This window comes from Mesitornis unicolor, unplaced genomic scaffold (genome assembly GCF_000695765.1).
Source record: "Mesitornis unicolor isolate BGI_N332 unplaced genomic scaffold, ASM69576v1 scaffold16026, whole genome shotgun sequence".
NCBI classification, from domain to species: domain Eukaryota; kingdom Metazoa; phylum Chordata; class Aves; order Mesitornithiformes; family Mesitornithidae; genus Mesitornis; species Mesitornis unicolor.
Window position 1 is genome coordinate 11599 of NW_010191812.1, and position 13780 is coordinate 25378.

At 40.2% G+C, this 13780-nt stretch overlaps 1 protein-coding gene across 1 annotated transcript in view; it reads left to right on the forward strand.

Annotated features, from left to right (window-relative positions):
• The first annotated feature begins 5081 nt into the window (after nt 1-5081).
• The window catches only part of SMG7 (SMG7 nonsense mediated mRNA decay factor), a 33044-nt gene continuing 24345 nt past the window's right edge, over nt 5082-13780 (forward strand). Inside the window, 4 exon segments of the mRNA XM_010186869.1 lie at nt 5082-5105; nt 8583-8610; nt 9899-10016; nt 10991-11123. Coding sequence (XP_010185171.1) covers nt 8604-8610; nt 9899-10016; nt 10991-11123 — 258 coding nt within the window. The 5' untranslated portion in view covers nt 5082-5105; nt 8583-8603.

Genomic DNA, 13780 nt, shown 5'->3' on the forward strand with positions numbered 1-13780 from the left:
ATACTTATTTGAAGAATTATTTTCCCCCCAAAAATTCTCTAGTTGTATGTTTCAGAACAGTGTTGCCTGTGTGTTTTTGATAGAGAATGGGGAACAGCTGATAAGACTCCTGTTAACTATTGGCAATGATGCACTGAGTACCCATTTAATTATCATAAATGGCCAATATAATTCTCCCTGACTGGTGTTCAGCCTTCGTGCCATGGCTGTGCTTTCAGACTGTGGCTTGCATTTAGTTTCAAGGTGGAGAATTGAAAATGGTTTCTAAGATGCGGCTTGCAATTGAGATCATACTCAGCTGTAATCTGAGTGTTATTTGTCATAGCTTGTCTAAACCATGTAGTGTCCTTTCACACTGATCAATCTCTTAATAATGGAAAGCTATTTTAAAACTTCTCAATATGTCACATTGATGCATAGATACGTGTTTTGTGTGATGTTTATGTAATAGTGAGTTTATAAAACGAATGGAATTGGGCAAGATACAGCTTCATGCAGTTGTTGAATGACTGCAATGACCAATTTTAAATATCGATAATTTTTCTTTAGGCTTTATGTTTTTGAGGGTCTTGACTATCTGGGCCTAGATCCTGGAATTGGTGCTTGGAAAGCACATGCTCAAAATTCTGAACTCCGCTATTTATCATAGTTGCTGACTCCTCTTCAGTGCTCTGTGTTAATGTGAGTTATTATCAGTGTTGCTGTGTGTAAGGATCAGCATTTGCCACTGGACAAGTGGTAATTTCAGAGGCAAGGGATACATAGAAAACACCAAAAATCAGCAAAATATCTCAATTTTTTATATTCCAAGCTATTATTGGAGCCTAGAGGCTGCAGGAAACTGCTATAACTGGATGTCGGGACATAGAGGGCTGGAGCTGTTGCCTCCTTTGTGATAACAGTGGGGTAGACTTCCCCGAGGGAAATGTGTGCCACCTTTGTACCCATCTTCCAGCTGCAGGCTCTCTGCTCTCCAGCTCCAGGGGCAGGTGAGAGAGCGTATTGTATCAGTGGTGCATTTAACTGACTGTGTAATTACCAGCCTTTGAGTAGAATACTGTACGCTTGCCTGGGAGATCTCCTACTGTGTCCAGGGAGGCTTGGCATCTCCAGCTTCACCTTAGCTGATCTGGCTTCTGCAAGGCTGACTTGTATAGCATCACTTTCTGAATAATTTGATAACCATCTGAAGCTGGTCTCAGTGCTCAGATTTCTGCGTTTTCCATAATTCTGGATGTGGTTTTCATAATGCAGAAGCTGTTAAAAGAAGTTAAATAGCGTTCACTTATTTTAACATCTGTTGTCTGCCGTTTTCAGCCTTTAACACAAGTGAGGATTTTGCCATGTGAGGAGCTGTACTATAACAAATGGGTACTGGTGTTAATATATATTTATCACAACTGAAACCTGATATTGTGTGCACTCTAATCAGGGTGAATTTGAAAGAGCAAAAGATAGTAATATTACAAGGGGATAATTTGTCGGAGGTTTTTATTTTGACTCCTTTTTTTTTGTTGTCAAAGTAATTCTGTTGATTTTATTTGCTTGGTCTCAAAACCTTTTGGGAGTTACCACGGGAAATAAGGTAGTTCAGATGCAAACCTCTTGCATCATGGCTAGCACTGTAGTCTTAAGAACTAATAAACCTCCTGTGTGCTTACTGAAAGTTCCTCATTGTAGGTGGTGAGCAAGCAGAGCTTTACAGGTTTTCTCTTCAAAATACGTCTATTTTTAAGGGAGTGTGCTCTCGATGGTTGAGTGGATTACAGGATAGTGTTGACGTTTTTGTGCCTTCACACCTTTAGGATTGCTTTATTTCTTAAAAACTAGCTTGACCAATGTGTAGGGTAAAGTTTCAGGAGATACACAGTCAGATTATGTATTTTTATGTTAAACACTTTGCCATTGACTTGTTCTCAGGTCAACTGCAAAGCTGGCCTGTTGTCAGCCAATGCAGTAAATGTGTTACTGTGTGGATGCTGACAAGGAAACAGTCATCCTTTGTGAGTATTCATTTGTATTTGTATTTCATTGTATTCATTTGTTTCCTATTAAAACTTTCATTTAAAGGTATTCCTTAAAATACGAAGGGTTATATATGTCTTGAAGTGCCACACATATTATGTCTGTTTGTTTTTTCAGGAGCATGCCTTTTTATAGTTAATAAATTTGCTCTTATTTTTTCTATACTGAAAACACTGTCAGGGTTACCTGCTATGCTGTCAGGTCCTGGAAGGTAGTAAAGGTGAATGGAGTCCTTGTGATTTTTCTTTCATGGGCAACATCCATTTAGAGGTTAGTTTTCTCCCTTCTGGCTCCAGTAAAATTCCAGATAACTAGTAGGTCAAGATGGAAAATTAAAGAACAGCGTAGTATTCAAAAAATGTCTTTACAAACCAATGACTGTAGGAGACAGCTGAGCTGAGCTTTCCCGAGCTAGTCTTAATACTGTAAGTTTATTCCAAGCTATTTTTGTTTGAATTGAACAACACAGGTTGTTGGGTATTTATTTTGCAGGTTACTCCCTTTACTTAAATTTTAAACTCTATGGAATAGACACAGGCATGTTGCTGATCCTGAATGAATGCCTATGGACTGGATCCCATTTCAGAGGCACTTAACTCACATTTGCAGCACTGCTTTTCTAACAAGGCTCAGACTCGCTCCTGTGCTTGATGTGACATCTAGGCTATAACAGGAGGGAGAGTGCAGACTTCGGTGGAAACAGTTCAATGTTAGAAGCCTGAGCAGGGTAGGAGACTTGTATTTCCCTCCCTCTAGGTTAAATTGGAGAGTAAGCACATATAAACTTCCCTTAGGGTAGTTCTTACCTGTTGGGCACATCTTTTTCCTTGAGACAAAGAAACTGACTTCCATGAAACTGGAGGAAAAAAGTGAGTTTGAATGAAGCTGACTGCAAGGGTACTTTAACTCTTATCCAAGGAGGAGGATTGTCAGTTCTGATCAGACTTGGAAAGAGTTGCTTTTGGTGGTTGCTCTTTGAGGATAATTATTATGACTTCTTCTAATAGAGCCTGGTCTAGGAGAAAGGGGGATGATGGGATTAAAAAAAAAAATAGCCTATTCTGTGTCCCCATTTCTCACCATCCCTCTCAGCTGAGGTGGGAACAAGAAGGTAATAGAGCAGGATTCCCTGTGGAGAAGGTTTGGGTTCAGGTGGTGATTACCTTGCTTTAGCATCTGCTTGCAGAGGTCCTTTTTTTTTTTTTACTTGCATGGTTACACTGGTGCTGAATTAATTGTTTGTGTTGTGTTTGAATTAATTGTGTTGTGTGCTCTATGGCTTTAATCTGAGAAAGCCACTGGTCAAAGAAATTGGCTGTACCTTGACTTGAGCTGTCTGTAACAAGAATAATAAGATTTAAAATAGCATGTAAAATTGACTGTTGAAGGTGTTTTTCATTGCCATGTCTGTGAAGACTGTCCTTTCAGTGTGACAGGCACATGGAGTATTTAACTTTGTGACTCATAGCCTGAAGATCTCTTGCTACGTCAGTAAAAGCTGACATCACCAAACCCTGCCTGTTTAGAAAATTTACCTTCCCAGCCCAAAATGAAATATTTTCTACATTTATTCTATATATGTTCTATATCTTCTTATTCCCTTTTCAGAAGAAGGAAAGCTTTCTGACAGTGCCCCTGAAGAGCAAGGATCAGTCATATCCTGCTAAGGCTTCCTAGGCTGCAGGCACTTTTCAGTGTGATATGATTTCTGTACCTCCCTCCAGGGAAGAGGACTGCAGGAATATAAATTCCTGCTTGGGGTGAAATTACCCTTACCGTTTAATATGGTTTATAGTTTGTAAAGTATTCACAGAACAAGTGATTGGATTCTGATTGCTTTTACAAGCCCAGCTGCCTGGACCCATTGCCCATTTTAGTACTGTAAATCCTCAATTCCTTATCGGGGCTTTGTGTTACTGAGATTTGGTAAAGGAACTGATACAGCTGCTGATGTTTCAGGGCTGCCAGGGAAAAACCTGAGTGGAGTTCCCCTTTAGGCACAGTGAAAAGTGGAGCTTTGTGTTCAGTGGTGGTTTTTTGTGAGATTGGGGGTTTTCCATGTGTTGAATTTGCTGTGCTGTAGCGGGTCATGCCTGGCTCATCCTCGCTGTGTAAATGAGGAGTGTGGTGTAAGTAAAGCTTGTCTTTGACTAGCTGGACTTTCAGAAATAGTGGGTATGACCTGGGTAACACAAAACTGCTGCTTTGAAAACTTGGGCTTAGTTTTATTTGCTTTTCTGTGCTTGATAATGAAGCTTGCCAGCAAAACTCTGATTCTGTAGAACTCATTCTGCCCTCTTACAGATGCAGCATGGTGTATACAGAACTGAAAAATGGTTATTATGTGTGCTTTGAATTATAACAGAACTGAAGAATGTATATTGAAACAGATGAGCTGTTTTGGGGGCAAAGGTAAAATAGATCCATTTGTTTAGTGATATATGAATGGAGTGCAAAGTCAGGTGGCAGTAAAAGGATTAGAAAACTTATTTTATGAAGGTCAACACTTTAGTCTACAAGAGAGAATTGATGGTTCAGAGTATGGATTTAAGTCTGATTTATTTTTTTTTTTCTTTTCCAAGTGTCTGTTACAGAAAGGTGGTATGTGCTGTGGGGAGGACTCTGCAGCAGAGGAGTCTTAGGTTGGCGTTTCAGAAAACGCTTCTGGACTATCCCTGAGCAGTATAATAGTTAACCAGGGAGGTTGTATGTAGGGTTTGAAGAGCAAATTAAGTGAACTTGTCCTAGTGTAAAAGTATAAATGGGACTACATGATCTTTCAATGTACCTTTCAGCCTCTCAGTGTGATGGTTTGTACACTTGAAATGTATATGGGAGAAACATCTCTGCTTGTTTGGTTTCCTTTCTGTAGTGTTTACCACCTTAAGGGGAACAGCTTGTTTTCTTCTTCTGCTTTGGGAAAACTTAATTGGCTAAGAATGGTAGAAACTTGAAAATGGAAAAACAAAATGCATCTGTCTTGTCTTCCTTTGCTAAATCTGATGGTTCATTCCAGGCTAAACGTAGTGTCTGAGTTAGAGCAAGACTGGACTTTATATACTGCCAGGTTCTTAAGAAAAGTTTCCTTTGCCATCTGTGAGTACTTAAATTTTAATGTATGTTATGCCTTCAGAACTTCAAAAGAAAGCCCTGACTACTGTCTCTTAAAGTTTTGAAACTTTTCAAGTATTTAAATAACATGATAATTCCTCTAGTTGTCAAACTATCTCACTGAATTGAGTGGAAGGCTTTTGTATTTGAGTTTCGAGTTGAAGTACAGCATGGGCTGAAATTGTATTTGTCTAGGAAATTATAAAGAATAGCTATCACAGTATATTGAGATGATATATCATCTAACACAGATACTTGAAATGCAATTTTTGAGCTATGATTTGTTCTTATTTATTTGGCTTTGGACCTGCCATCTCAGGGAAACTTGACTTAGACTGAACTGCTGAGGCCAACTGGGCAAGGAGATACTTGAGAATATTCTTGAAATGCTAAAATGTGTAAGCAAATTGTACCAGGTTTGCTGGCAGGCAACTTTTTTTTTTGCACCAGAATGAGTAATTCTAATGCAAATTCAATATGAGACAGTGCAAGAAAATATATGGATGAAAAAGCTTGTTAGAAGATATTTGATAATATAAGGAGCCATTTTCATGGTCAGAAGCTTTTGCCGTTACCAGTGAGCTCTGATTTGTCCACGAGGAGTCTGTGTACCAGCGAAGGCTCCTCAAGAAAGTTTGTTCAAGGAACAGGCAATGCATCTTTTCTCTTGAAATGCTAATGTTTTACCAGTGATGCAGAACAGGTTTGGTACCCAGGCTCCCCTCTCTTATCTTGGCTTAGCCATAGTAGACAGAGCTGTTTTAAATAAAAGCTGTTTTTAGGTGGAAATGAGTGACAGAGCATACTAATGTTATGCCTACCTTACTAATGTCTTTGGCCTCTAGGAAGTATTGAAATATGTTCAATATATTTTATTAAAAATGATAGTGATAATCCCATTAGTGTAGTTTGTTGCAAGCTTATAAAATAGAAAAGGCAGTTTGCTATAAGGCTAGTGAAGAGATTGGTGTGAAAGGCTCTTGTTCTGTGAACCCATGAGTATTGTCTTCCAAAACAGTAATTCTAAAAAAAATACCTTTTTGGTAAAAGTTCATTTCCAGCTATATTGTTAGGTCTGTGCATTTAGAGAGCATCTGTCAGCAGTTGCACTGATGTAAGATTTGAGGCTTTCTTCATCCAAATTCTCCGGGAAGCAGCTGGCCACATCTTTATGAAAAGAAAGCCGTTACAATAGTGCTTATTTGTATTTCCCCCTTAAAAGATTAGTATTCAACACAGTGGAAGATAGTTCTGCACAAGCAGTTTTCAGAGGAGCAGTTCTTGGCTTGTAAAGGGCAGAGCCTTTTTGCCTGGAGGAGGATTTTGGGCTCATGCTTGCTGGAGCAGTGTGTCCTGCTCAGGCTGAGCTTCTTGGTAGGATTCCTGGCTTTGGCAGCGCAGATTGTGTTCTTAGCTCAAAGAGAAAGTTTGCACAACTGGCAGGTGTTTAAAGTGAGCCAAACTTTATTTTCTTGGCTGGCTGTTCAAAAAAGAGAGATGTCTGCACCTGAGCGAGTCAGCTTCTCGTTCAGAGCAGCGGCGTTTCTGGCTGCCAAGTCATGGCATCGCAGAACGGGCTCAGCTTTGTGCTTGACCAGACTTGCAGGTCAGCATCACAGAGGCTCCTGGAGTGCATAATGCAGAAGAGATCACTGTCCTTTATCTGCTCTTCTTAGCTGTGCAGGGGGAAAAGATCAGCTCTTTCCCATCCTGCTAGCTGCAGCGACAAGGGCAGGCATCACTGAGATACCTTTTGTTACCTCTGCGTGGATGAGGCAGAAATATCTCTTGGGCTTTTCTCATGACACATAATCTAAAATTTTCCTTGCTTGTCTGTCAGTAATAATAGATCATATCTTCCAGTGTTCTCTATTGTTAGGAGTTGAAAAAATGTATTAATGCTTTCTTGAAAGAAATAAACTAAAAAAAGTTATCTTAAATAGATTAAATTTGTGAAATAGGTGAGGAACATACAAATTTATTTTTGGCATCAGTTAAGTTACTCTTAACTGAATCAAAGCCTTAATTAAAGCCCTTGGAGCATCCCACTGCTTCTTGGATGGTACACTGGTGTCTATGGTGAGTTGCCATAGATAATTCCTGCATTTAATAGAAATTTTGTGAAGGGATTTAACAATGTACATCTTCCCAGTGAAGCACTGGTGCTGTTATGGTATCTTCTTAATCCTGCTGTGGATCTCAAAACCTTCCCTGTAATTTGTGGCCAGTAGGTAGAACCCAGAACAACCTGAAAAACTATTTTTACAGTGACTGCAACTTCGTGTTGGCAAGAGAGAGTATGTGCTTGTTTCTCAAGCCTCTTTAAGGATTAGGTGTTGCTTTCTCCTGGCTCTCTGTTCTTTCCCAAGCTGGTGCCTGACTTTCATGTTAGTCACAGTGCGACTTGCCGTCTAGTTTTTTTGCTGAGGGAAGCAGGTGGAAATGGTATTTCTTATGCGAGGAGGATTCCATGTCTGCTGTGGAAAGCTTGCACTTTTTGCAAATACATGTAAACATTTGAGTGCAGCAAAAAGGAAGGGATGTGTTCCACTAAAACCCGGCCAAACCAGCAGCCTTGTGTCCTTCTTGCCCTGTGTTAGTTCTGTGTTGGTCAGCTGGGCCAGCAGTGCTGTTCCTTGGAGTTTTATGTACCACTGACACAGTACTTAACCATAGCATCTTGATTGCCTGCTCCATCCAGACACTGATAACCATTCGTAAATATTTATTTAAGGAGAACTGTGTTCTGGTGTTCCTCCATTTGAGAAACTATTTGCCAACTTCTACCAGCAGTGGGGAATTGCAGAGGACTTTCAGCAAAGGAGTGGTAGTTGGTCACCTTTAGTTGCCATTCTTTATGCATGTTCTGCATGGTTTGGTTCTTTTTCTTGCAAACCTGATCAAACCATGACTTTAGGGAGGCAGCTCAAGAAAGAAAGGTAGTTGGGGAAGCCATTGTCTTTTTATTGCTTCTCCTCAAGGAAAGCTAGTGCAACACAGAGGTGCAGGAGAGCTGTAGCAATGTAATGACAGGCACCGATGGGAGTTTGCTTCACTGTGTTAGCTACTGCATTTCACGTGTGACAACTTGGAGTTACTATCACATTCCCAGTTACAGGTACGTAGGTATCACTAATATTGGCATGACGCTGCTGCTATGTAAAGCCTAAAATATAGTGTAAGGGTTTTGTAGTTTGTTTTTTCAAAAGAAAAAGTGAACAGTTTACTTTTGTTATGGTATGAATTAGAAGAAATCATACTGTTAAACAACTTCAGTTCAAATCCATTCTGCATGGGGTAAACTACAGCAGTGTAGGTTGTAGACAGCCTCTACGGAACTGGCCCCACTTTCTCTACTCATTGTTGTGTGAATGTGTTTTAGGGTAATTCAGTTATTTTGATCAGTCTGTTTCTAATTTATTGTTTTATTGCTTTTTTACAGGCAGGCAGAAGTCCTGAAGGCTGACATGACAGGTAATTGCCTTTATTACACAGTTGATACAGCTGCTAACACTTTATTCCTGTTTTTATTTTCCTTTTGTGTGTTCCTTATGTTTATAATTTCTAAGAATTCTCTGGGAAGTGTGTGACATTGATAAAAGTTTGTCCTCTGTCTATAATTAAACGACATTTTAACAACTGTGCCTCTCTCTCCTGTATGTAAAAAAAAAAATACATTCATTTTAAAAGTTGATTTTGTGTGTTTTGAAGCATTTGTAGATGGAGGTCATACTCCCACTCCTTCCCTGAGACTCCTGTCCACACTACCACAGGGACTGCTGCACTGGGCATTAGCACAAATCTGGATGGTTTTGAGAATCCACGGTGATGGAAATGTTGAAACAAGTTATGAAAGTGCAGCCCGTAGGTGCTATGAAATGCTACAAGCTATGTATTTATGGAAAATGAAATGGTTTCTATTGATGCAGTAGAAGCAGCTTGCATAATGAACCCATGCTCAGCCATGCTTACCACCTTGGTGTAGTACCCATAGCAGGTTGGTATAGTCCCTGTAGGAACATTAAAACTACCTGGATCCATCTAACCCAGCAGGAGTGGCTGCACCATCAGCAGAAGGGTTTACCTGGGTTGAGGCCCATCCCTCGTGCTCCCGTGGCCCCAGCTCAGGTGATTTTTTACAAGGCAGGGGAACCTGGACTCTGTAACTTGAGATAGCAGGGAACAATGTTTGCATTCACCCGTGGTGATGCAAAGCAGATGGCTACCAAGGACTTAGAAAATGGCAAGTATGCAGTAGTACTTGCCCACAGTGTTCTCCTAAATACCATCAGTGTTGGCTCCAGGAATTGTTCTATTTAGCATCTTGTGATGGATTTTTTTTTCCTGCTAATTTTTTCAGGCTACTCTGGAAATTTTTTCTAAATTCATCCAGTGGCAAGAAGTTCTGTAGCTTAATGACTTGTGGAGGATCACCTCCTCCTATCTGTTTGGGGTTTTTGTTGTTGTTGTTGTTTACTTGCCAGCTGCTGACTTTGCTCATGTCTAGTTCTGGTGTTGTAGGAGACTGATCAGTTAATCAGCGGTCAGTCAGTCCTCAGTCCATCTGCAATTCTTGTATTTCATTGTTCTGATGAACCTGTGATAAAAGTTGGGTGTTTGGCATTGGATATCTTACACTGTGTATCTTATACACTGGATATCTATGGTCTTTCATTTGGTGGGTGAGTGAAAAAACAGAGTAACTCTGTAAATTTGAGTATTACAAAAACTGTTGTCTTTGTTTTTTCTCTTTGCTGCTTAGATTCGAAGCTGGGTCCAGCAGAAGTCTGGACATCCAGACAGGCTCTGCAGGACTTATATCAGAAAATGCTGGTGACCGATTTGGAATATGCTTTAGATAAAAAGGTGGAGCAGGACCTGTAAGTACCTCAATAAATTTCTATGTATATATGTAGTCTGGGCTGGTGCACAGGAAACCCTGAGCCTTCCAGAATAGCAATTGTATCCTATGTAGTGGTTGTCTGATTTCCTTTAAAATGAGAGGTGTGCTGTAGGTAAAACATGAGAATGCACTGCAAAGTCGATGAAGAGCATTCAGTAGGTTAGTATTTTACCTTTGGCAATTGAGTAGCAGGCATGTCATGCAGGAGTTGGTTTTGATGAGTCAGATAGAAGGGAGCGAGCTAAGAAACATCAGTCTACTGTGCTGTTGGGGAAGGGTTGGAGTTTGGAGTTTCCAGAAAGGAGGAAGATTGCCTGATGTAATGATCTGGAGCTCAGAGCAAGGCCTAACAGGAATTGAGTAGCTGCTAAAGACCCTAATTTTAAACCCTCTGAAGTAGGATTGGGCAGAGGGAGGGATATCAGGAGAGAACTTCATGGGTTGCTCATGGCACAGTAAGAATCAGGGGAAGATCCTACTGGGTTTTCTCCATGCCCTGAATCCATTCTCTGTTATTTAAGATGGAGACGTGATATAACAGGTTTAGTTAAGTGAATGGTTCTTCCATTGCTGAGAAAAGCAAGATGAATAGGCTGGCTGAGTTGTCCTGTCCATGCCTTAAGTTACTGAATAATTTTTAACCCTAATTTCTACACCTCACATCCTGTTTTATGGAGGAAGCGCTATGCTGCTTAAACCAGAACAATTACAAGCAAATGTGAATGCTATTACAGTGTTAGCTATATTGTATCAGGATCTGTTTCCCTAGTTCAGAGGTGATGAAAGGTAGTTCTTCTGTATTTAACATCATTTCTAATCTAAATATTGCCAGAATTTGAATATGCTTCATTTCCATGTCTGATGCTATGTAATTAAACAGTTCTTTTCTCTTGTTTATGCCATCTGTGTAAGATGCTTCTAAAGTTAAAAAGAAAACTCTTTTGTTTTCAGTTGGAACCATGCCTTTAAAAATCAGATCACGACGCTGCAGGGTCAGGCGAAAAATAGAGCAAATCCAAATCGGAGTGAAGTTCAGGCGAACCTTTCTCTGTTCTTAGAGGCAGCTAGTGGCTTCTACACACAGGTGAGTTGCAAAAATTATTTTGGCTGTGGTATATTTGCACAGTCTGGAAGCAAGCACGCTTCATCCTTACACTGCTTCTGTGCGGGTCCTTTACAAAGAAAGCTTCAGCTGTTAGACCTCCTGTGCTGCTCCAGCAACTGCTCATGAGAGTTGTCCAGTATCATCCCAGCATGTAATCCCTTTGAGTAAGGGCCAGATGATTGGTTTTAGATGGGTAAAATCGGTTCTCTATCCCTTAGCATAGGAAACTATTGCTGTACTGGAACAAGCAGTATACCTTGGTAATGCTGCTGCTCTCAGTAAAATATGCCTACAAAGCTGGTGATGTGCCTGCTTTCAGTCAGCCGCAGCCTCAAGTTGATCCAAAACTGCTGCGAATCTGGTAGTTGTTTTGGTGCATCACAACAACACGGCTACAATTTAAGTTCCCTTTTAATAGAATCTGCTTTAAAGCCTAAACCCCACTGCTTTGGGTAAGAGCAAAGGTCCATTTATTCCCATATTTTGTCTCTTACAATCATGGTCTGCTGTGAATTCTCAGAGCAAACATTAAGCAGCAGAAAAATGTAGAATGATGCTTGCTGTAATATCTTGCTTTCTGACTGTACTTTTGTTGCCTTCTTGAGCTGGTTTGTATCTGAACCATCTAGCTATTTTAGGAGGTCTAGCCTTCGTCGACACTCAGTCTGTCTTGAAGCCATTGAAGTCCGTGCTGTGATCTGTGGTGAAGAATTCTCTATTTTAATTGTCATGTTTAAGAGTAACAGTGACACACAAAAAACTCAAGCCCAACAAACATGCTAACTGATTATTTCATTGTACTCTTAGGTCTTCCCTTCTGCTCTTTCTCTAAAAATTCCTATTCACCTTCTCATTACTAGGTATGAATTTGTGGGCCATTGTCATAATTCCTTTTAATTTTGAAAAATGTGAGACTTCCCCTCTATAGCAAAAGATAAGAAAAGATAATAGATTTTGTTCTTGGCTCCAGTTATTCAAGAACAGAATTCTAACATGCAGAGGCAGTGAGGATGTATGATGGCTTAATGTTTTGTGCTTTGTCCTGTGGCTCTTCCTTGTAACTCCTAATGCTGATGGTGAGCACTGAGTTAATGTTTTCCAAGAACTGTCTATGCACAGACTACACATACATTTGAATACAGCTTTTTTCTGAATAATGCTTAACTTAGCACCCATTGCAGTTGCGTATTTAAGTAGGTTGGTTGTCCCCAAGAGTATTATGTAGTGTTTACAATGTATAATGTCTTCCTGGGTTTTTTTGCTCAAGACTCCCACGCTTACAAGAACATCTTCAGTCTTAATTCTGTATTTTTGTCAACTATTTAGACTTTCAAACCTCAGTTATAGGAACTTTTCTTCCCCTGAAGCAAAACTGCATTGTTGAGCTAAATATCTTTTGCGATGTTTTTAGCTAATTGCTAAAAGGTTGTGATTCCTATTCATGTATTCAGTTACTTCCTGGCAGTTCTTTGCCCATACAATCTTTCCAGTGTTAGATTTCAGCTTGGAGATTATGTAGTTAGTATGTGATGATGGCCTTAATAAAGATAACTTGGCTTGCTTTCTTCTTCCCCCCCCCCCACCCCCCCCCCCCCCCCCCCATATGTACTTCATCAACATGGTCACTGCTGAATCCTCTAGTAATCTCTCGTAATGGTCTAGACTTTGTCATGGCTAGTTTACACCGTCTTCAGGTTCCAATGCACACAGTAGGTCATTCTGACTGTGTCAATTCCTAGTTTGATTCTGAACATCTGCAAGACAGCCCCAGGTTTGTTTTTTTCAGAATCTGCGATTACCTTTTTTTTTTTTCCCCTTTTATTCCCCCTTTGGTATTGTTTTTTGGAAGCTTCTTACTTGAAGCAGCCAATTTGACAGGTCGTGGCATGGTTTCCAATGGTTTTCAACTATCTCCACCGTTGGTCTTGCAAAAGCCGCCTTCTTTCCTGCAGTGCATCAGGGAATTTTGCTCTTTATGTGTATGACACCACAGACTGGGTCATCTTTCTCTGTTTGCTGTGATGTTAATTGTCTCATTTTTAGTCTAAAGATCTTGCTCAGGCAAGATACCTGCTCTCCAGCTGCGAGGCCTGTGTAAATGACATCTTTGAAAGAGAGCATGAATTCTTGTAATTCAGCATGTTGGAAGATGTCAAGTTTCTCTCTTTTATCCAGCTTTCATCTATGAGATCCTACTCGGTTGGAGATTTTTATCTACTCTATAAAAGACAGAGCAAAACGGGAGGGAGGTGTAGCACAAACCTTTTTATGCAGCAAGCAAAAGCATTGCATCGCATATTTAGCTGTTGACAGAGTGTGCATCTCTGTCAGCCCTGGGCTTTCTATATGCCTTGATCTGAAAGTGGAACCCTGCTCCAGGTCTGTTTTATTTGGATACTGAGAATGTTCCCAGCTGGGAGAAAGTCTGTCTATTCTTCCTTGCATTTTTAACTCTGTCACACAGTAGAACAAACACTTTTCATCGCTATGTGGTTACCCTTACTTTCTGGAGTATTTGCTGGAGTCCATTAGGAAGAACTTCAAAAACACTGATTAGAATGGCAAAGTTCAGGATTTCCTTCAGTCAGCTTTTGAGATATTTGATCAAGTAACTGATGCCTTGTTCTTTGAAAGAG